At 36.9% G+C, this 23,367-nt stretch overlaps 1 protein-coding gene across 1 annotated transcript; it reads left to right on the top strand.

Annotated features, from left to right (window-relative positions):
- Positions 1-1,874: 1,874 nt before the first annotated feature.
- Positions 1,875-21,499, top strand: LOC129775739 (protein maelstrom homolog). Its single transcript, XM_055780806.1, has 4 exons — positions 1,875-2,361; positions 2,416-2,617; positions 2,684-3,588; positions 20,555-21,499. Exons 1-4 carry the CDS (start codon positions 2,212-2,214, stop codon positions 21,062-21,064), a joined length of 1,767 nt encoding a protein of 588 aa, XP_055636781.1. The 5' UTR covers positions 1,875-2,211; the 3' UTR covers positions 21,065-21,499.
- The last annotated feature ends 1,868 nt before the right edge of the window (positions 21,500-23,367 follow it).

Here is a 23,367-nt window from a genome sequence, read left to right as displayed (position 1 = left end):
TATAACCCACTTCCTGTTTTTTATAATGGACAATATCGACAAGAAAATAAGAAAAAGAAAAGGAAGTTCCTAGAAATCCTTTTATATCATCTTTTCATGCCCCATCTAAAAAAGGCATTGATTTTCAGTTTTCCATAAATACAGAGACAACGAATATTAGAACCTCTATCATCTGGTAATTATCTATTATCTTCTCTTTGATAAAAGACCCGAAAAATACGCAACAACTGCATGAAATGTAAAAAATATGTTTGTTTCGAGCATGCAGTTATGCTATGTTCTGATTCTTACTCCAATGAAACCACAATCGATTAATACGTTTTTATGTTGTTTTATAGCTCTTTATACTTCCATGAATTATATTCAGTTGCTTACTTTTAATTCATAACATTGAAAAACTCGAATTTCGTTATTTGTGTTGGAGTATCAAAAATTACTTTGTTTCGAGGAGGCTGAATTAGATGACTAATAAAACATAATAAAGATGAAGAAAACATACCTTTTGGAGTTTTTTCATCCAATCAAACCCTCTCCTTCAAATAAATGCCAATAAAGCCTGAAAAATACACAATGGCAACATAAAAGAGAAGTTCAATTTTCGGTCTGTGACACCGTGCGCGAGTATACGTGTTATGATTTTGCACGCGAGTACAGGAGGGTTAATTAACATTGCTACTTTTCCAAAACAATTTTCATATGAGATTTTTACATCACCTGCAAAAAAAGTGTTTTTCATTTAAATAGATTACTAATTTGATACGGAAAAAATAATTTTCATTCTTAATTTCAATTTTCAAAACGGGTTCATTCCGCCTGAAAATCAATTATTCCTCAACGCTCCCCTAAACTAGTAAACGCGGTTCAATGCCATCAACGCGGATAAATTTCCTTAGTGTAAACGCACCATAAAAGTGTGAACAAGGGCCGATTTGCGATTTTGATATATCGTTCCACCCAGCCGGGTGCTATGATTGATGCTAAGATCTTTAGCAAAATCTCAAGCAGAACTGTCAGTGGGATACCCAATTCATGGGAAAACCAAGACGGGTCTATGGTACTAGGTGAGGCCGTTTCGTCACTAAGTTGGTTAAGGGAGCGGTATATGAAAACAGTACGGAAGAAAGCAGAAGGGGAATTATTTGCTTGTAGCGTGAAAAAGACAGACTGATCACGAACGAGATTCGGCACTAGCGTATTGTGTTTTTTTTTACAAACAAAACACAGTAGACTTCCAAGATGGCTGAAGAGTGGTTTTAGCAAGTTGGCGCACCTTAGGATATACTTCTAGGCGCCTTGGGGAAAACAAGGGGAAAATGTCAGTGGGATACTCGATATGTTGGCTCCTGTCAGTTCAATAGGGGTTCTCTAAAGACGTCACTCACCTGGTTCCACCCAAGGAAAGTGAAGTGGAAGGTAAAACGTAATGTCAGAATTGCCGTTCGGATGTATCCCGTAAGTTTGAACTTATTTACATAAATGGTATCCAAACAACACTAAACATTGACTACAGTGTCGCCGGCACGGTTGATTGTCGTTATGAACCAGCACAAAAAACAGAGCTGCAAATTATGCGCCAGTGGCGGTACCACGATCAAAGCATTCCCTGAATCACATTAGCCGAGCCAGCTAGCGGAAGCTTATGCATAAAGGTACTAGGTTACTATTTTCAACGACAACTGTTAATTTATTATACTGCTTCAAATACCTTCGACGAAATCAAATGTAACCAATGTCTTGCCATTCCTCATACGTCTTTTCTAAATAGTGTAAATTACGAGCCACCTGTTAACTCCACCATCTTGGTTCCACCTTACTAGCTTCACTTGGTCACGAATTGACATACTGTCAAAATGAACGTCTCTCTCCCATGTTTTGCTTCGATTCATTTTGTGTGCGCCGAACAATCCGAAGCGTTCGCATAGTGTCTGGCATTTTGTAAAGAAAAACGTTTCTCCGGTGATTGTGTTTCAATTGTGTAATTTTATGTGTAGATTATGCTGTGTTATTAAAAATACTTGTGTTTATGTTTGTGGTTTTTGTGCTATCTGTGTACAAAGTGTAACCGGTAAATTCAAGTAAAATTATAACGTTTTTGCTATCAACGAACATTTGGAAAGGAGCCATTTGCCCCAAATTGTTTTTTTTTGCGTTTTGCTTTTGGCAACTTTGAGTAATAAGAAAAAAAACCAGTTGTAATCTTAAAATAGTATAATGGCTCCGAAAAAGTATAAGAAAAATCAAAACAACAAAGGCCCGTACTATTTCTTCATGATGGAGTACAAGAAAAAACACGAAGCCAATGGTTATGTCTTCCGTGGAGGCGCCCATGAGGTCCAGCAGAAGGCGTCGCCGTACTGGAATGTAAATTTTACTCCCCATTTCCGGCGTTAACTCTACAAGGTTTTTTAATTGCAGAACATGACACCAGAAGAGAAGGAACCGTATAACAAGATGGCTATTGAACATAAAAAATGGTGCCGAGACAACGGAGATAAGTACACATCGCAAGGCATCCCTCTGAAAATGGTGGAAGCTGAGAAGCAATCCGCTATGCAAAGGGAGGAAAGCATGAAGACTACGGTTAGAAGCATGCTGGATACGGCAGTTGCCAATAATGGTATTGTTTCTGTTGTTGGTATTCAGTTTGTCTCTTTCGTAACAATTTTGTTTTTTATCTTTATAGAACTCGAGAAGGTGGAGTTCTATTTCATTTCGTTTGCATATTTCTGTGTAACTTCGAACGGAACTTATATCCCAGCGGAAATGGGGTTGGTGCGCTTCAGCTTGAAGGATGGCATCAAGGATAAATTGCATATGTTAATCGATCCGGGAAAACTTCCCCTGGGAATGGCTTACGACGCTAAGCAGCACTCGGAGAGTGACCATCAGCTTCCGATTCCCCCAGATGCGATGGGCGAGAAGGATAATGACGAAATTATTTTGAAACTGTTTAGTTTTCTATCAGCGCAGGAGAAAATGCCACCTCTGTTTACAGAAACTACCGAAGTAAAAATGGTTGAAAATATTTTAAAAGGAATTTTGAAACAGGGCGCCTTGGATGAACACACTTTGGAAGTGTACAAACTGTCCGAGCTGTTCTTTCAATTGAAGCAAGCGACTGAGAACTTCGGAATGGACGTTAAGATTTTCCCATCGGTGCATATTGCACAGGCAATTATTCAGAAGGATGTGTACGAGTACACAAAAGATATCGCTTGTGAATTCCACGAGGACATGGGTAACGGCAAGTACTGTCCTTTGTCCAAGTGTGTCCGATGGGCTTTTATCATTTCGGACAGCTGTTGTTTGGATTTGAGCATAGAGATGAAACCTGGAAAGCATTTACCTTCGAATGCGAACACCGCGCTCAACACCACATCCGACATGGGAGACAACAGTTCGTTCGTCAGCATGTCGGATGATCGCTCATACGTGTCCTCGTCGGAGATCACCCATCTAACGAACCCGAAGATGCATAAGCTGCCGAAGAGTCACTACGACTCGTTTGACGACAGAGGTTCCACCTTGTATAGTCACAGTCGCGGATTGGGCAGGTCATCGGTTTCGAGCTATGACACGGATCGCAAGGTGAGCGACAGCAAATGTTGGGTAATTAATACTAAATATAGGGTGCTCACTTTCGATAATTCATTTGTTTTTTTTATTATTTCATTTATTTTAACAGGCTCAGTTAAGGTTAGGTTTAGGTTTAAAGGAGCCGAACTTTTTACTCTATTTTTCAACAAATAATTGACAACGTTACTAAATTCTATGGTGATCAGGATACAAAACCGATTACTCGAGATCGACTCAAGTTCAGTAGGGTGACATATTTTCTTCCGCGGTGCGGATTATCCGCTGAAGCGAGTTCTATAATTAATACTGTAGAGCTTTCCGAAATTTATCAGTGAATGGTATGCTCTTGATCTTTTGTTTTGGTCATGGCTTACATATTGTCTGTCCTCTAGTACACACGACCATGCAGAAAAATTGTTGAAAAAAAACTGCTGAAATTGGTTTGATGAGTTTCGTTCTGGAAATTTCACGCTCGAAGATGAGCCAATGAAAGCTGAAGAGGAGCAAATGAAAACCATTATCGAATTGGATCGTCATGTAACTGAACGAGAGAATGCAGTGAAGTTGATAATACTCAAATCCACAATACAAGATCATATGAAACGCCTTGGACTCGTTAAAAGTTATAAAAAACCCAAACCACATGAACTGAAAGGACTCATACTAAACACTTTATTCAACCTTGTAAAAGTTTACACTTTTTCTAAACGAATTTTGACGTCTAGTGAACATGTTCATGAATTAATACGCAGCTTCTTTGGATAATAAATAACGGTGCTCGGTGATAAGAGTAAATCTTCCAAGGGAATTCAATTCCGACCGCAAAGGGTTAATAAAGCGTTTCAATGTTGGTGGTATGCATCTCAAACGCAATGAATTCGAATTATTTTTTGAAGCGAATAATTACAGGCGACGAGAAATGGATTGTTAACAATAATGTCAATCGGAAACGATCATGGTCCAAGCATGATGAACCACCACAATCCACAACGAAAGCTGCTATTCACCAAATGAAAATTTTATTTTCAATTCTGTGGGATTAAAAGGAATCAAAGATCTATACGGAAGCCTACTATCGGCAACTGGACAAATTGAAAAAGGAAATTATATAATTGATCGAAGTTCATTATACAGTCAACTCTCCCTAACTCGATGTTCTGTATCTCGATAGTTTCCCTAACTCGATGGATTTCATGGCACCTTCAATTTTACAAGCATTCTTCTCTCCATAACACGATACCTCCCTAACTCGATGCCTCTCTTACTCGATGTGTTTTGATTAATTTTTCCATGGATTTTCACCTCCCTAACTCGATTGATTTTCGCGTACATGTTTTTGTGCGTTATTACCTCAGATTTCAATTGCCCTTGAAAGTGAAGACGGAGTGTTCGTGGAAAACCACGAGAAACCTTTCAAGCGAACAATCAAAACGCTAACCATTGCACAAGGTTTGAGCATCATCGAGCAGGTCGAAAAATATGGACGGAAGGGGTCTGAAGCTGCAAATAATTTCAGTATTGCACAAAGTGCGGTATCAACACTACTCAAACTAAAGTAAAAATGGAATAGGAATGGAAAATTGTATCTAGACCAAAAGCATATAAGGTTGGTCGGAATCGAGAAGCTGGAGCGGTCAATGAATTTTTGTCTTGTCAAGCTAGACAAAATAATTTACCCCTTTTCTATTCTTCGGGATATGGCTTGAGAATTTGTCCAGAAACTGGGAAATCCTAACTTTAAAGCACAACCAACATGGACGGGAGTGATATTCCGCTGACATAATTAATGTGTCGTGAGCGATGTCGACAAAAAGGACCAAAACGTGATTTGCTGTGATCTGATGCCAGATACCGATATACTAGAAAGTGTTGAAAAACCTGAGAAAAACGCTGAAAATAGTAGTTCTACTGAGATGTTAATTCGAACGTTAAATCAAACCTGCAGAATATGTCCGGAATATTAAAATCAACTGAAAATGTTCCTGAGAATCTATTCGAACATTTCTTTGTGATTGAACAGTTCCTGCGTGATCGTTACAATTCAGTTTGAGTAACATACTTAATCAATATTTTCTTTGTTAACCTAGTGCCTCGTGCAAGTCGGACTCGATTATATACAAACTCGATTATATATGATTCGATTATGTAAAATTTAGGACTCGATTGTATACAGTTTGAAAAAAAAAGTTTTTTTTTATAATTCAAATATGAATAATTTCAAGAAAAAAATTAACCTTTCAGCATTAAGGTGAAATTTAAGTGGCTTTTATAAGTACAGTGGATTAAAAATCGCGATTTTTGAAGATTTTGATTGAATCTTCATCAGGAATTGTTTATATCGATATTGCAGCGAAATTAAGAGAAATAGAAGTTGGGCGTCAAAGAACAAATTGTAGAGAGGTTAGAGAGCTTTAACTTAATTGATGAAAACAATCAAGTTTAGTATGAATTTTTAGGATAAAATTAATAATTACAAATAAAAAAAAACTTAAATTTTCCACTTCAAAAATGTTATTTTAATCCACTAATTTAGATGTTCCACTACTATATCCTGTACTAAATTTTCTCATCTTTCAAATGAAAGCAACAAAATCGGATTACGTAGCATACTTTTCAATGTAGAGTCAGTTTGAGCCAACAGAATCCGAAACAAAGAAAAAGTTCTATAAGTCTGTCATCGTTGAAATTCTAACATATGCGTAGAAGGATTTTTTTCGTGAAATATAACCATCTATCACCTCCTGAAAGATTCTGGAAAAAATATTTTTTTTATATCAGAAAGGTGTTTTTTCACTTTAAGGGAATGAATCAAAAATTCAAATTAATACCATAATTGGGACACTTACCCTGATATATGACAATTTAAGACATAAAAAAATTAGGAAAAAATGTTCTGTATCTCGATACCTCCCTAACTCGATGGTCCCTTTGGATATCGAGTTAGGGAGAGTTGACTGTATGAACAAAAAATTGTATTTTATTTGTAATATGTGTGCGAGTGCTTTTCCGGCCTCACTGAACGAATAGCTTCGACAGAGCTAAGACTATCCGTTACTGTCCAACGCAATATATGAACGTTGGAAAATGAAAGCTGTGGGAGGTATTGAAATTTTCGTTGAACACTTCAAATTCTGTGGACTCATTTATAGAGGACCCATCGGTATAGTACATTTTACCACAATTGATATGTCGATACATTGCTTCGAAGAACGTTGGAAAGATCTCCGATCGATGATAATCTGAAATTCCATGAACTTCCCGCTCCATGGACAGATCAAAATGCACAGAGGAATTGATGTAGTTAGGAAAACAAACACGGTTGAGAATAAGCGATAAACCAGTGATTTTCAACCGGTGGGGAAATTGGTCACTAAAAGGGGGAATTGTGCACATTTACTTCGCTTTGAAGATGGCAATGATTAGCAATTTTTTCCACAAAAACTTTATTGGATACACTAAAATTTGCGAACCTCGGCAAACATTTCCAAATCTGAAATGTAATGTTCAATTGAACAACTTCACAATGTTTGAAAGACTTTCGTCAGTGAATGGTGACGAAACAGACGACTAAACAGTACAGAAGACCATAAAAAAAGAGATTGTACAGCATTTGTCTAGACCAGGGTTTCTCAAAGTGGTCGATATCGACCCCCTGGGGTCGATTTCGGTTTCCCAGGGGTCGACATGAACGAAAAATGATTTTGGGGGTCGACGAGGTCTGAAAATCGACCCCTATTGAATATTACAAGTCCTTGTTTTAAGCTTTCAAGATAAAGTTCAAATTGTGTTGCGTGATCCAAAACGATTTTTAGAAGAAAGTATTAAAGTAATGTATTAGACTGTACAATTCGTAGTTGCTCTACGTGATTGACCTGAACCAACCAAATTGCACAAAGAACACACAGAATTTTGTTTTGCTTGGGACTAGCAAATCATTCTCGTTGTGCAATTATCGGTGATTCGAGCTTTAAATGGTCAATAACGACACCTTAGAATGAATTTAGAAATATAGCATAGCGTGCAAAAACTACGTAACGCAAGAAGAGGAGAGGGAAGTCCAGGTTTCGTTACTTAATGTGACATAGGGAGGGGGGGGGGGATTTGTTCTGTCGTGATCGTTGCGTAACAAAATTTCATTTTCATTCCGAATGACCCGGCGATCTTAATCTCACCAAAAATTATTTTTCTGATATGAACTCATCCGAATATTCGCGTTTTCTTACTAAGCGAATGTTCGTGGGTTCAATCGCAGAACTCGCCATTGAATTATCCTCTAATTGGCCCTTCACAATTTACTTTTACTATAATTTTCCTATTACTTCTACCAAAACTCGTCAAAATAATTGAAAAACTTAACAAATAGATGAACGCGTATAAGATGAAAAACTTGGCAAGCGCATTTGGCATTTGCATTCTGAAATTGGTTAGAACTTGAATACACTCATTTACTAATTTAATTCAAGAGATTACATTAGTAGAAATACAAAGAAAATCACCAGGTTCATCTTATAACACTGATTAAAAAAAAATCAGTACCGTGCGAATTTTATTTTTTTTTTTTCAAAAATTGACTGCCTGCTCCAGTATTTGTGAGTAATTTGTATTAACATATTTACAATTAAATTAATGTTTATATACTTTTAAATCTATATATTTTGTTGAATTTTTAAGACAAAATGATCTCAAGTTAACCCGATTAAACCACGGTTGCCAGACTTCCAGACTTTGGTAAAGCATTCAGATATCCAGACCATCCTTTGTCTAGTCCAGACGTTCCGCACTGTGCCCCGATTTTTCCAGATTAAAAAAAATCTGCAATCACATTTCACTTTATTGAGTTGGTTTGGAAAATTAGTTTGCGCTAGAAACAGTTATTCAAAATGGCATCACTAATTTCACCGAAGGGATTGGGAGCCCAGAGCACAGACAAGCATGCTGATTTCTACAAAATATGTAGTAAAGACATAAATTGTCTTGGAGGATTGACGGATTTCTTGAAGCATACTGCGACTGAGAAGTACAAAAGCGACCGCTGTGATCACGAGTATGCTCGGAGATGGTCAACACGAGGAGCCAATTAGTCATTTGCGAAACAATCCGTTCAGTTTAATTGCCGACGAATCGACGAATCTGTCGAAGAAATAGTCACTAGCCTTGAGGTAGCAGCGCACTGTTTGTCCGGAGGTCAAATAATTGGCACTTTTTGACAGATAAAGTTTGGTTTGAAATTTATACAAACACTATTTGGTTTGCCACTCTTCAATTATCAACAGTGGCAAACAATGTCAAACATCGAACATGGAAAAAATCGACGGAAATATTTAAGGTAACATAACCATGTACCGACAGGTTCGAAGGACAGACCAAACAAATATTTTAGGTATCCAATATTTTTTAGGCAACTGAATATGCTTGTCGTGTTTTGTGTCGAATATATTGATCGAATTAGATCTGTTAAAATGAGTCAAATATTTGGCTTTTGTCAAACAGTGTATGAGCACCTTTAGTAGCCAGAACTAGCTATTGGAAGGACGGTATACTGTTCGTGAATGATTGTTTTTATGACCTTATACAAGTTACCAAAACGGATTCTAGAACGTTGTATAACGAAATGGTTTCGTTGTTCAAGAGGGACAAGGCAATGACTGTGACTTCACCAGGCAACTATCTTGGCGCTTTGCTTAAAAGAGATTGTCCATCGCTTTTCATCATGAAAAGTATTTGCTATAGTTCTGCCTTATGCTCTTCGTATGCGTGTAAGCATATCCCAGATGAAATTGAGCAAACCACTAGCTGTCTTAGAAGCAGTCCCTTGCGGACTACTGAGTGTGATGAGATTCAGGAAATTCTTGAATTAAAACCCTTGAAATTGCTGCATTCATACGCGACTAGAAGGGTCTTACTGGAAGCAGTGATGCAAAGAGTGCTTGTCAGATATGATCCACTCCGAATCTGCCTTGGATTTGTGAAACATATTAATCATGTTGAGAACGCCCAAGTGGTAGACTAATATTCATTCGACATTTTTGTCATACATACTCACAATGATTAACTTATTAAGCGAGAGTCCTACCGATTCTTCATTCGAGCATTTCACGATTTTTCCGCACGGTATTGGATATTTTTTCACAAAAGAGTTCATGCAAACGCTAAAACAGCTGAATAAAGGTGCGTTTGATCAACAAAATACATAATACATCTACTTCAACTTCAATGACTCGGTTATGATAAATCTGAACCAATGTTGTCATGTTTTGGGGTAAAGTTCTTGCCACAACTTACTAAACACCGAAAAAAATGGTTTGGTGCACATGTCTGCAACCATCAAGTTTAAGTATAATGCGTCGATATATGATGAGAAAAAATCACGATTAAATCATGTTTTACAGTGTTGATTGATTGATTGTGTTGAAATATAGAGACATTAAAATTTTGCAGTTCTAGTTCTGAGAAGGGCCCTTGTGGACAAACTCAATCCAAACTCCTTCTTCACCTGCCCTGAGAAAGACACTTCGTTGTCATTGCTCGTCAGCAAACCGTGTCCGCTTCCACACACATCGAACGACGTTCTCGTGAAAATGTTCAATAAAATTCGCAATTCAATATAAAAAAATCCAGACAAATCAAGACTTTCGATTTTCCAATATAAAGATTTCTGTTCAATACACTTGGCAACTCTGACTTAACCCTTTAAAAGGCTGTGGAAACTTGGTAAGGAATCGATTCAAACAAATTATCTTTGATAAAAAATAAAATATTGAAACAGTTGAAAAAGTTGGTGGTAATATAGTTGCCACTGCCCGTTAACCACAAAACCACTGTTCGCCGATGCCTTACCAGATACTTTAGAGGTCTTTGGTTAAGCAAAATATTGAAATAATATTCCAAGTGCGGCGAAAAAATTAATTCTGTGGGTGACAATATAGTTGTTACGACATTATAACAGGTTAACCAACCGCAGTCTCTAAATTAGTAAGAATTTTGCATGAATAAGAGAATTAGAATTATGAATTAGAGAATTAGTAAGAATTTTGTATGAATAAGACAAAAACGAGAAATAGGTTTTTGTTTGCAAAATTTGGATATAGGGGGTCTAAGGTATCATCCAACTCTGGATAAGGGGTCTATTGCCCAAAATGGTTTGAGAACCCCTGGTCTAGACTTTTAACAAATTAAAGGGCCTGGCCGGGTAAGGAAGTAAAAAGTGCCCCCAAACCAAATCACTAGCCGTATGGCAAATATTGTAAAGGATATTAAATAAGAAATTTTGGCGGTTTATTTGAACCCCTATCTGGTTTGACGTAGGATCTATAGTGAAAAACGTACTTTTCGTTAATTTCACGCCATCCTCAAAAGATCCGAGATAAAAATTTGAAAAAAATACTGAATGTGCATCTTACTACGATGTATCAAAAAAAATTATCAAAAAAAAATTTCATCAAAAATTTTAGTACTAAAAAAAATAATGAAATCTTGAAAATTTTTTTTTTGGGATTTAGAGATTCAGTACTACTCTAATTCATATTTTAATGTGTTTCTACGGCTTTTCTAGATATGTGTGATTTTTTTCAGATTTTTTTCAGTGTTGCGCGGTATCAAAAAATTTTTTTTTTATGTTTCCAAAGAGTGGTTAGGTAAGGGAGTAAAAAGTGCCCCCAAACCAAATCACTAGCTGTATGGCAAATATTGTAAAGGATATTAAATAAGAAATTTTGGCGGTTTATTTGAACCCCTATGTGGTTTGACGTAGGATCTATAGTGACAAACGTACTTTTTCGTTTATTTCACGCCATCCTCAATAGATCTGAGATAAAAATTTGAAAAAAATACTGAATGTACATCCTACCATGGTGTATCAAGAAAAATTATCAAAAAAAATTTCATCAAAAATTTTTGTACTAAAAAAATATTAAAATTTTGAAAATTTTTTTTTTGGATTTAGAGATTCAGTACTACTCTAATTCATATTCAAATGTACTCTTACGGCTTTTCTAGATTTATAAATATCTTCAAACTGTTTTTTTTTTCAAATATCTAATACTAAAAATAAAATGAAAAAAAATACACAGTACAAAAAAATGTTATAGATTTTCTGGCATTTCGAAATTTTGAAAAAAAAAATATAACTTTGAGACCCACTCCTGCTCAAATTTTTATTTAAATGCGTTCGTATGTGTCTTTTTTCTACATGTGGCGTAATTTTTCCTGAATTTTTAAGAGCATTGTGTGACACAAAATAATTTTCTTCATCGTCTGCATTATTATTTTTATTTTTTTGAAATCGATTATTTTATTGTATTCGTGGTTTTCAATTGAAAGATTAAAATAAAAAAACAAATCGAATTTGTGGTCTCAAAGTTATATTTTTTTTCAAAATTTCGAAATGCCAGAAAATCTATAACATTTTTTTGTACTGTGTATTTTTCTTTTTTATTATTTTATTTTTATTATTAGATATTTAAAAAAAAACAGCTTGACGATATTTATCAATCTAGAAAAGCCGTAAGAGCACATTTAAATATGAATTAGAGTAGTATTGAATCTCTAAATCCCAAAAAAAAATTTTCAAATTTTCATAATTTTTTTTTAATACTAAAATTTTTGATGAATTATTTTTTTGATAATTTTTCTTGATACACCGTGGTAAGATGCACATTCAGTATTTTTTTCAAATTTTTATCTCGGATCTATTGAGGATGGCGTGAAATGCACGAAAAAGTACGTTTGTCACTATAGATCCTACGTCAAACCACATAGGGGTTCAAATAAACCGCCAAAATTTCTTATTTAATATCCTTTACAATATTTGCCATACAGCTAGTGATTTGGTTTGGGGGCACTTTTTACTCCCTTACCTAACCACTCTTTGGAAACATAAAAAAAAAATTTTTTGATACCGCGCAACACTGAAAAAAATCTGAAAAAAATCACACATATCTAGAAAAGCCGTAGAAACACATTAAAATATGAATTAGAGTAGTACTGAATCTCTAAATCCCAAAAAAAAAATTTTCAAGATTTCATTATTTTTTTTAGTACTAAAATTTTTGATGAAATTTTTTTTTGATAATTTTTTTTGATACATCGTAGTAAGATGCACATTCAGTATTTTTTTCAAATTTTTATCTCGGATCTTTTGAGGATGGCGTGAAATTAACGAAAAGTACGTTTTTCACTATAGATCCTACGTCAAACCACATAGGGGTTCAAATAAACCACCAAAATTTCTTATTTAATATCCTTTACTATATTTGCCATACAGCTAGTGATTTGGTTTGGGGGCACTTTTTACTCCCTTACCCGGCCAGGCCCTTTGAACATATTTTCCTTATATCAAAAACAAGATTTGGGCATTGTTTGAAATCCCTTCCGACTGGCAGTGACGAAAGTTTCGGTTCTATTTCAGAGCAACCTTGTCGATCCACAAATGATCGATTCTTATCCTGATATGCGGAACAAGCGTTACCAGTGTTGTTGTCTTTTGTGTAGTATTTATGTGAATCTGGATTTCCTACAATGCTGCTGATGGAAACGAAAAACCGTAACAGAGTGGATATCGAAGATGTGTTTTTCGACAACATTCTCGAGAATTATAATTTTGGCGGCGGAATTATGATCAATCAGGCGCAGGTGCCAAACTGACTTGACAGACTTTATATAACTTTTATGTAAGCAGATACAAGTACAATTCAAATTTGTTGCGAATATAACTTGAAACCCGTTTGTATTCTTTCATTATTTTACTGATATGCTTTAGACTTTCTTACAAAATACTGATAGCGATTAATTTGAATAAAGCGAAAAAGGTTAAACGCCACTGCGATAAACGGTCAACCTGCATTGAGATGCATTCATGGTATGAACTCATGAATCCAGAAAGAAATCGATCAGCTGCTCAATATTTCCGATTACCACGGGTTCTATTGCAGAGCAAATGAATAAAACGACTTGTTCAGTTGAATTCTTGCTATGGAATGAAAATTTTATTCTATCTCGTAGCAACTAATAACAATCCTTAGCTATGCTACTACGATTACATTACTCCTCTCTAATCCTCGACGCCTGTTAACATTTGGAACCTGTGTTGCTTATGAACAGTCATCAGTTTTGTGAAACCGTCAGCTGGCTGTTCCGCTGTAGCTCAGTTACGTGTGGATGGAGTCCTAAATCCGGATTTTTAGCGTTACATAATTTGTACACGAATCCGCAGAACGAGAGGGCTACGGTAGGCTGCTTCTTGACGTTCCATGAGATCGTTGCTCCCTGCTCTCTTCGCCAGGGTTGGCACTGTACTGGCTCACAACGTTAGCGGCAAAAGCAATGTCCGATCTAGTGACTTGAGCTGCGAAAGAGAAACATCCGACTGCTTCTTTGTATGGAATTCACTTGTGCTCATCAGCTCATCAGTATCGAGGTCAAATTTCGTAGCAACCCAATCTTCCGATTCAGATCGCTGTCCTGGAACGTCGTTTCGAGCTTCTTTCAGACAGCTCGCGCATCGACCGCATCCAACACCAAACTATAGTTATTGGTTTCCAAACTAAGACAGATGGTAACCAATACCCGTTGCTTCATATCCGCTGGCCCGCTCCTTCTGCTTCATCGGTTCCGACACTGACGGCATCCCAACATCCTTCACGGATTAAAATCTTTCACATCGCGAAAGCCTACGTCGTGAAATTTCCCCTCCCGCTTAACTTTTCAATGGTCGACAACGTCACGGAGCCTCCGCCAACTCGAACGCTTCCTGGTTCAGCTGCAGCTCCAGTCGCCCCGTCTCTGATACTAGGATTGTTCCGCGACATCTTGACTTCGGATTTCTTCGGATACTCCTTCTAACTTGATACACTTTCTAAGATTTTTCAGTTAAAATAAAACTGCTTCCAACCCATGACCATGACCACTATGACCATTGAAATCAATAAAACGACTTGTTCAGCTAAAAGGAAGAAAAATGTTATTCTATCTTTTAGCAATTAATAACAACTCTTAGCGACGCGTATTCCTATGCTACTACGATTACATTAGGTTCATAACCTTACCGTGGGCTTAGACTAGTGATATATTCATGTGAAGAAATACGATGAGATTTATAGAAATCGCATCAACTAGCGCGAACTTTATAATGAATATATTAATATTTTCGGTGAATTTATTCAACTGAAGTAGAACTGCATCCAACATATGCCTGAATTTAATCTATTCATAGTAGTTATATATAACTCGAAGAAGTGTATTACATATATTCTCACGCGTTTACATCAGTTTTCATCTATAACTATAAATCTCCCTAATGTAAATGTGCCATTACACCTGATGCGGAATCTAAGAGATAACATATTGAAACGATCTTCTAGTGGGAGTATGCCTGCCAAAATCTCGTCCACGTGGACAATAGAAGGAGGGGTATGGAAAATGCCAATGCTTGTCCACGGAGAGGGAAGGGGGCGTTTGAAATCGTACTTTTTCTCTCCACATGGTATGTACATATCCCTCCAAGTACATTTGGAGTCGAACCAAGCCCCAAGATACTTGAATGACATAGCATGAGTGATTGGTTTACCCAAAAGTTGATGCTTTGATTTTGCCGATTTATGCTACCTAGGAAAGACGACCATCTTTGTTTTCTCTCGGCGAAGGACTCAATTGCTAGACCAACGGCCAAGGTTGAAAAATTGTTCAAAGTATTTTGTAAGGGTCCTTGCAGGTTGGATTCTTTTGATCCTACGACAGACACCACTCTATCATCTGCTAGTTGTCTTATGATCCGTTTACATTAGGGAGTTTGAGCTATATATAAATAGAATAAATTCAGTGTATGTAAACGCTGGTGAATTTCTTACTGGTGAGAAATCAGTAGTTGGCCGCAGCTCTACTTCAGGTGAATAAATCATCGAAAAAGAGTCATTCTTCCTTTCTCGTACTTATATGAAATTGATATACAACGCTCATTTTTAAATCCATTTTTTGACGTAGGATTACGTCTTTCGGGAACATATTGGGGTACAAATTGAAAAACGAATAATGAAAAACGAACAATCGCATCGTGAAAAATGTCCAAATTCAAACGCTTATTGCTCAGTCATTTCATGACGGATTGATGAGATTTTTACATCAAAACATTGCGGCACTCTATAACAATTTTTCACCTTGAATAAAATAATTTATATTATGTAATTAACTATCAAACAATTGAAAAATCTCAACCCCTATCCAAACGGTACTGATTGGTCGAAATTGACGTCATTTCTTTTTCGCCTGCTTCGCTTCTTTCGTTCCCCGATAAGTCAAATATTTGCATGGCGAGTGAGTGGGGGGCGCCTATTTCTCACATACCAACTGATATAAAAGGACGGTAGCATTTTTGATTTCTCATTCTCGTTCAACGCTCAGATCGGCAAACATCTGGGCTTCTAGTGTGCAGTGCTCTACAAATTATCCAACACCATACGGTGCGGCAAAGGAAAGGAAGCCATCGGCAACCAACAATGGATGCGGTGCGGCAAAGGGAGCAAAGAAGAGGAAGCAGCGGAGAGCATCGAATTAAATCTAGTGTGCATTGCTGGCGCGCTCCTCTTCACATCAACAATTGGATGCGGCAAAGGAGACAGAGGAGCGAAGTGCATTGCATCGCATCGTATCACACCCGCTATCCGTCGTTTAGCTTGTCGTGATGGTGCCAATCAAATCCTCGCAAATCGACGCACAGAAGCCGATGGCGCCAAAGTCAAGGAAAGCATCAGCGAATCCGTAAAAGCTACCGCTCCCAAAACTAAACTGCTACATCCGACTGAAACGCAGCAGATTCCGTACAACCCATTAAACCATTCCAGTCCTTCTCAGGACTATCAATTTGTGTTGAAACAAAAGAGTTTATTTTACTGTTTTCCACTTACCACAAAAACTATATAAAACTATGATCAAAAATACTGTTTATTGACGTAGGATTACGTCTGTCGGGAACATATTGGGGTACAAACTGAAAATCGAGCAAATCGTGAAAATTGTCCAATTTCAAATGCTTATTGCTCAGTCATTTCATGATGGAATGTTGAGATTTTTGTGTCAATCTATTTGGGCACTCCATAACAATTTTTAACATTGAATAAAATTATATATGTCATGAAACTAACCATCGAAAAATTGGAAAATCTCAACCTCTATCCTAAAGGAAATACCCACTTCTGATTGGTCGAAATTGACGACACATGCGGCGGCTCATGTACTTACAATTATTGGTCAGTTATTTCCTGATGGATTTACGAGACATTTGCATCAATCGATCTGAGCACTCCATAACAATCCATCACAATTGATAATTTATTAATATCATATGAAACTAGCTAGCAAACAATCAAAAAATCTCCAAACGGAAATACCTCGTTCTGATTGGTCGAAATTGAAGATACGGAGAAATCGGCACATCAAAGTAGAGGGAACTTTTGTTCCCATCGAAGTGTATTCCCTAACAGAGACATGTAAACCAAGCTGCCTGGGGGAAATCATTGCAATTGCAATTACATGAAAGTAGGGGGAGCTTTTGTTTCTGCCGACATGTATTCCCTAACAGAGATTTCAAATCCAAGGTGTCTGGGGGAAATCAGCATGTAGATAACCTCGTGGTCGATATTTGACTAACGACGCGCACAAATGGATAGTGCTCATTGTAACTAGCGTGGGCATTGCTGATTGCATACGTGCTGGCGAATAAGTAGGGAGCGATAAGTGTTTTTTTTAATTTTCGTTCCAATAAGAATCTTTCGATGGATTAATTTAAAAATTATATTTCAATGAACTGAATAGAACTAATGTTTGATAGAATATAAATAAAATTTATATTTGGAACTTTTATGTTGGTTACTTCGTGAAATTTCATATCAATGTCCAATTGAAATTCGCATTGAGGCATGTAGCATCGCATTCCGTTAGGTTTAAAGCGAAAATGGAAATGGGTTGAGTAAACACTTAGAAAGTAAGAATTATAAATGAAATTACCTTTTCCATTTCAAATATACTTTCTCTATGAAAAATAAAACTCGTTTTTTCTGGTGAGAAAACTTGATAATTGTTTTCGATAATGATAATTATCTTATATTACATTGATGAGGTTTTTTCTTTCCTTATTTCATCCATACATAACACAGTAGCCACCTAGGGCCACCGAGGGCGGCTTTCATCTCATTTCACTTAGGCATCTTCTATCGTGATACGCACCATTAAATTACTAATCACCATCTTTCTATCATTATCACTCGGTTATGGACATTGGTGGGGTGAACAAACAATACCTAACAACCAGACAAAACGGCCCTTTTCAGGGCCACCAAATCACTATCGAAGAGTTTAACAATGTAATTTTTCAAACATATCCAAAATCAGCATGTAACAAATAGCCTAACGGAATCCTACGTCAGCTATGCGGTTGTGTCTCGGACACAACCCTCCTGTGACTTTTTTTCTATTATTTTGCTTGTGCCATTGGTAGTCAATTTGTTGCCATTACCGATAAGGGTGAGCTGAACGAACTGATGGCAATTAACTGATCCAAAATGGCCCTTCACTGCTGTTTATTCGACTAGCAGAATGATGAACAATTCAAAATAAATATAAACATATGTAAACGGGCCGTACATTTATCATAACTGCAAATTGCATGAAGGAATTCATGAGTATATTTATTATATAAATTCGTGATAGTGTAAACGGTTGATGTGATTTCTATAAATCTCACGTGTTGTTTTCCCACTGTTCAAAAAGGTTCAGGATTTCTGGGAAGCCCATGCCCTCAGAAATGTTGTCCTAAAACGATTTTTCGATATTTCATGTCATTGAAAAATTACAGCCAAAAGGATGAAATCACCTCAAGGATATAGTACTGCTGTACGAATTTTTAAACGCGTTTTTTCGAAACCATGTTTTTTCAACTGGTGGTATCGATATCTCAGGGTCTACTCAACCGATTGAGCTGGGATTTTTTATCATCATGTAAAAATGAATTATCTAAAGCATTACAGAGTAGTTTCTTGATATCCATTTTTTATTTTTTATGAGTTTCTAAACAACAATTTTTCATTAAAAATCACTTTTTTAAACAAAAAAAAAGTCATTTTGGCCTTTTTTCGAATTTTCAAAAACCTCTATGTAACGCTTTAGGCATTTGTCCTAAAGTTTCAAAATATTCATTGGAATTCGTTCTGCGACATCCCGTGGCTTCAGAACCATTAACCACCAGTAAGGTATCGATTTTCAGGCAGCAGCTACGCATTCAGCTGCCAACAGCATAATAATCATTATTCGTGCACTCAAAAAATGGAAAATATATCTTCAAATATACCTTAAACAATAAACAAAATACCCGAGCACTTCACTTTGTTCCTAACACCCGAAAAAAATCACGAAAATTCATTTTGTTTACCTTCCAGACAGGAAGGCATGACGTGGGCTTATGGACAAAAAGTCTCACAGGTAGGCTCAATTTTTCTAACGTCACGTAGTCAGGAAGGGAGAAACCAGAAAACGTGATTCGAAACGACGAGACTGGCGGCGTAAATATGGTTTTTTTTTCTTGATGGAAACTGTCCCGAGTCGGCGGCAGTCCGAGATATTGACTGTCATTGAGGGCAGTTTTTTTGCACTATGCTGTTCGCTAAAACTAAAAATGTTAATATTGGGCCACAGTGGCCCAATAAGGCTTTCGGAGCTAGATATTAACTCTTTGGAAGTTGGTTTTAGACTGAAATTTTATTTGCTTAAATTTACATTGCTTTGGGTCTTTCGTGTTTCTTATTTCTTAATGTCAGCACAAAATGTGCGTTTGATTATTATGCTGTTTATTCTACACAGCACTCACATTGTCGAGCCGGATCCTCCGCTGCGCCCCTTCCAGTTCGCGCAGCCGTTTCGCGTTTCTCCTCCAATGGTAGTAGATGATGGCGATCACCATCGCCACGATGAATGCCCCGTCCATGGAATATGATGCGACGTCGTGCATCGATATGGTGTTCTCGATCTTATCGCTGCCGAACATTATACGTGCTTTGATTATCGCGTTTTCTTGGAACTCGTAATGTCCCATACATTGTGGTGCATTTTATTGCATCGAGGAGGGTCGATAATCGCTGACCCATGCACTCGAGCGTGTGAAACCATCTCGTTTTGGAATTTCGGGTCTCGTCATTATCAGCAGAAATTTATATTGTTAATTGTTTTATAGGGTCGTCACCCAATCTGATTTTGCGTAATGGTCGCAGTGGTACAATGCTTCTACAGAAGAAGAGGGCAGTTTTCTAAAATGGCCAACACCTTTTCTCGTAAGGTATGTCAGGCCAGTTTCGGAAATCACACCTTCAATTTGAACTACGTGAGAGGGAACGTAAACACGATATTCTAGGGTAAATCTCTGGTCGACAACAATCTCGGTTGCGTGCTTCTATTCAGTCATGACAACTTGCAGTTTGTTTGGTCAAACCTTAGAAGTTTTGGTCTCGGAGGAATATCTGTCCAGATCTTACATGATAAGCATGACTCTTAATGCTTTTCCATTTGGTTTAGGCCATTATTACTATAGTTTCAATGACAGGATAGTTCCAGGTGCATTTTCCGGATAGACCTTAAAAAGAAGGGCGGAAGACGAGAAAGATGGTTGAGTAGAATCGTAAGCAATAGATGGGTAATGCGAGATTGGGGGTTGTATTAAAGTGGATAGTTTCGGAGGTTGAGAGGAGAGGTTTAGTGGCTTTTTGGGGTGGGGTGTCATTGTCAACCAATATTTTAGGTATATAATAATATTCCTGGTGGCGCTGGAGAACGACGGAAAAATCAGCGAATACTGAGAATGGTTTTTTTATAATCATGTTGACACCGTGTATAAAATTTTACGCTTAGTTTTCCATTGAAAATAGTCCGTATAATATTTCCATGAATAACTATGCAATAATAGTGTTTAATCTTACCATTTTTTTTCTTGTATCTCTCCCAGATCAAAGAAGAAACATCCTCTTCGATGGACACTTCGATGAAGTACGAAAGCTCGAGCAGCAGCAGCCGTCGAGATCCCAGAAATCCTTGGGGATCGTCCTCATCATCTACTCGTCGCGCTTCACCTCCAAGGCGTGACTCGCACGATTCGTCCGATCGGTACGATCGGGGCGGATCATCACGCGAAAAGGACTACTACCGCAGCAGTCGCGATCGTCGTGAGTCGCCCGATCGTCGCTACCGTGGGGAGAGCAGTCGCAGCAGTGTAGAGTATCCGGTGCTGGTTAAACGCGAACAGCGCTCCTCTGGATCTGATGATGACGAAGAGATGCGGCCAGTTTCGCGCTCGGGCGGCTCGCAACGTTCGGTCGGAGGTTATGGGCGTGGCTCGCTGGGTTCGACCTACGCGGCACCAAGGTCTCCTCCCGGCAGCAGGGTAGGTTTTTCGGACAATGATTTCCCATCATTAGGGTCCGTGCGCAGTGCTGGCCGCGGTCAGCTGAGAAAGTAAGAAACTAAAACTCTCGTCGACAAGACAAACAATTTATCAGGGCGGAACGGTTTGGCCGAATGATTACATTTTTTTATCATCGTAAGTAACAAGAACCTCCGGCAGGGTGGGTTCGCTATCTACGTTCTAAGGCAAGTTCGCTATAATTGTACATTAAGTTCACCAACCGTTTTGATTTATATTCGCTGTTTGTTTTATGTTTTGCGTTCTTCATTTTTGTCAATTGATTTCTTTATCATTTTTGCATATTCTACATTTTCAAAAATAAGACAGGAAAGTAAGTCTATAGGTTTTTATCGACAATATTGTGACAACCAAATTTTGAAGAATCCCTATCGAGCGTTAAAGTTTGTTAACATATATTTTTCATGCCTCGTACCCACAAATCTATGTTTTTTGTCTGATGTATGATGAATACAAAATGCACATTAATAATACCCAGTTATATGATAAGAAAGAAACTACAATTTGAAAGATAAATACCCATATAGCCGTTTGGAAATTTATAATTCTACGTGGAATTGTATAGTAATTGGAACTATAATAATAATAGAAATAACACGGTTTGTGTGAACAAAAGAAAAGAAAATATCGATGATAATCGGAAACTTTATTTGTATTCCAGCTATTCAATTGAATAAATAGTGATCGCCATAATGTTGAAATCTCAGATATTCTTGTGTTCCGAAAATTTCCTCTACATTTGTTTCAGAAATGTTTACCATCAATGATCGATCCAAGACAATCCAATACTGCGGTAATGCCGATAAACGGGAGCCGGGGTGTCGACTACCTTGAAAATCGGGTAATACTAGGGAAATCGAACAATGTCAGTGAATATCAGGGATTTCCATCACCAATGCACTATGGTCCAGGAGGTGCATTTAAGTGGAAATTAGCATCTAGAGCTCGACAGAGGCGAATGAACTGAAAAGTTTAAAACCTCTATAATTCATCACGTTCGTTCGTTCTAGAGCTCGACAGTGATTCTCTAGACAAAAACTGTCTTCGACAAAGTTGTTACATATAATAGAGCGCTCATTTTTATGTTATCAAAAATAGGGTGAACAAAATTGTCGATGAAATAAAAAATCTAACTTTCTTATCTTTATAGATAGAGGTAAACATAGTTCGACAATATTGTAGCTCTGGTTATTTTAAGTAACTTTGTGGAACAATATTTCTTTCTATCTCTTCAAATAACCGATATAACGCTTTTTCTCTAGGTTGAGTTAGGGTTACCATGAAAAAAAAGGTTTTTTTGCTCTAACTTTTATATGTAAAATTCTACATCAAAACTGTCTTTGAATGATCTTTAGAGCTTTCCAATCCACGCATTTTACGTTGCATAACTTGTATGTATCTTAATGCTATTCAAAGTTATTGATGTTTTTTCCCCGTAAACACGACCTTTTAATTTGCTTGTCGTTCTTTTTGGGGCAAACATAATAAAAAATTATTGATAGCATTTTAAAGAGCACATTTGACTCTACATAAGGTGAAACTTTCAAAAGAGTGTTATTTTTTGTATTTGAGTAAATTAAATTTGAAATTATGTGTTTTTGCATATAAATGAACAAGTTGCAATTTTTAAATGCATATAGTAAGCGTAGACTTTAAAGCAGCATCACTTCAGTTCAGTCTTATAGCCACTCAACATGGAGGTTCAAAGAAAGAAGACACATTGTTGATTTCCTTTTTCGGTGGACGAAATATAGAAGACGTTATACAATTATTACGAGAAAAATGATATATATATATATATATATATATATATATATATATATATATATATATATATATATATATATATATATATATATATATATATATATAATATAATAAAAAGATATATGTGTTTTGAGTGCCAGAAAGTGCCTGAAATGCCAAATGCTGAGCCAAAGGATGAAGCGTAACCGTGTTCGGGAGATTACAGAAAAAATTCTGCTGAAGAACTGGGCTTCGCAACAGCTTCGGATCCAGTATTATCTCTTAGTAATACGCAAACACCAGAGTATTCCGATCTTCTGATTCCGGAAAATGCTAAGCATTTGATTTTGTAGTTTTTTATTTGTATGATTTTTATTTATTACTATGAATTTAATTCCCATTATAACTAAAACAGGTTAATATGTACATACGGAAGATTATAAAAATAAATTTGAATAAAACAATAGGAACAACAAAAGTTTGGTAAAATAATGTCATCAATCAACTCATCGCCAGTAAAATATGTCAATATATTACTAAAAAATAACACGTCGAGCCCCGAGTTGTTCTTCATACGGTTTCTATTCAGGAAG

The sequence above is a fragment of the Toxorhynchites rutilus genome, chromosome 3 (genome assembly GCF_029784135.1).
Source record: "Toxorhynchites rutilus septentrionalis strain SRP chromosome 3, ASM2978413v1, whole genome shotgun sequence".
NCBI classification, from domain to species: Eukaryota; Metazoa; Arthropoda; class Insecta; order Diptera; family Culicidae; genus Toxorhynchites; species Toxorhynchites rutilus.
This window is presented reverse-complemented; position numbering and strand designations above follow the sequence as displayed.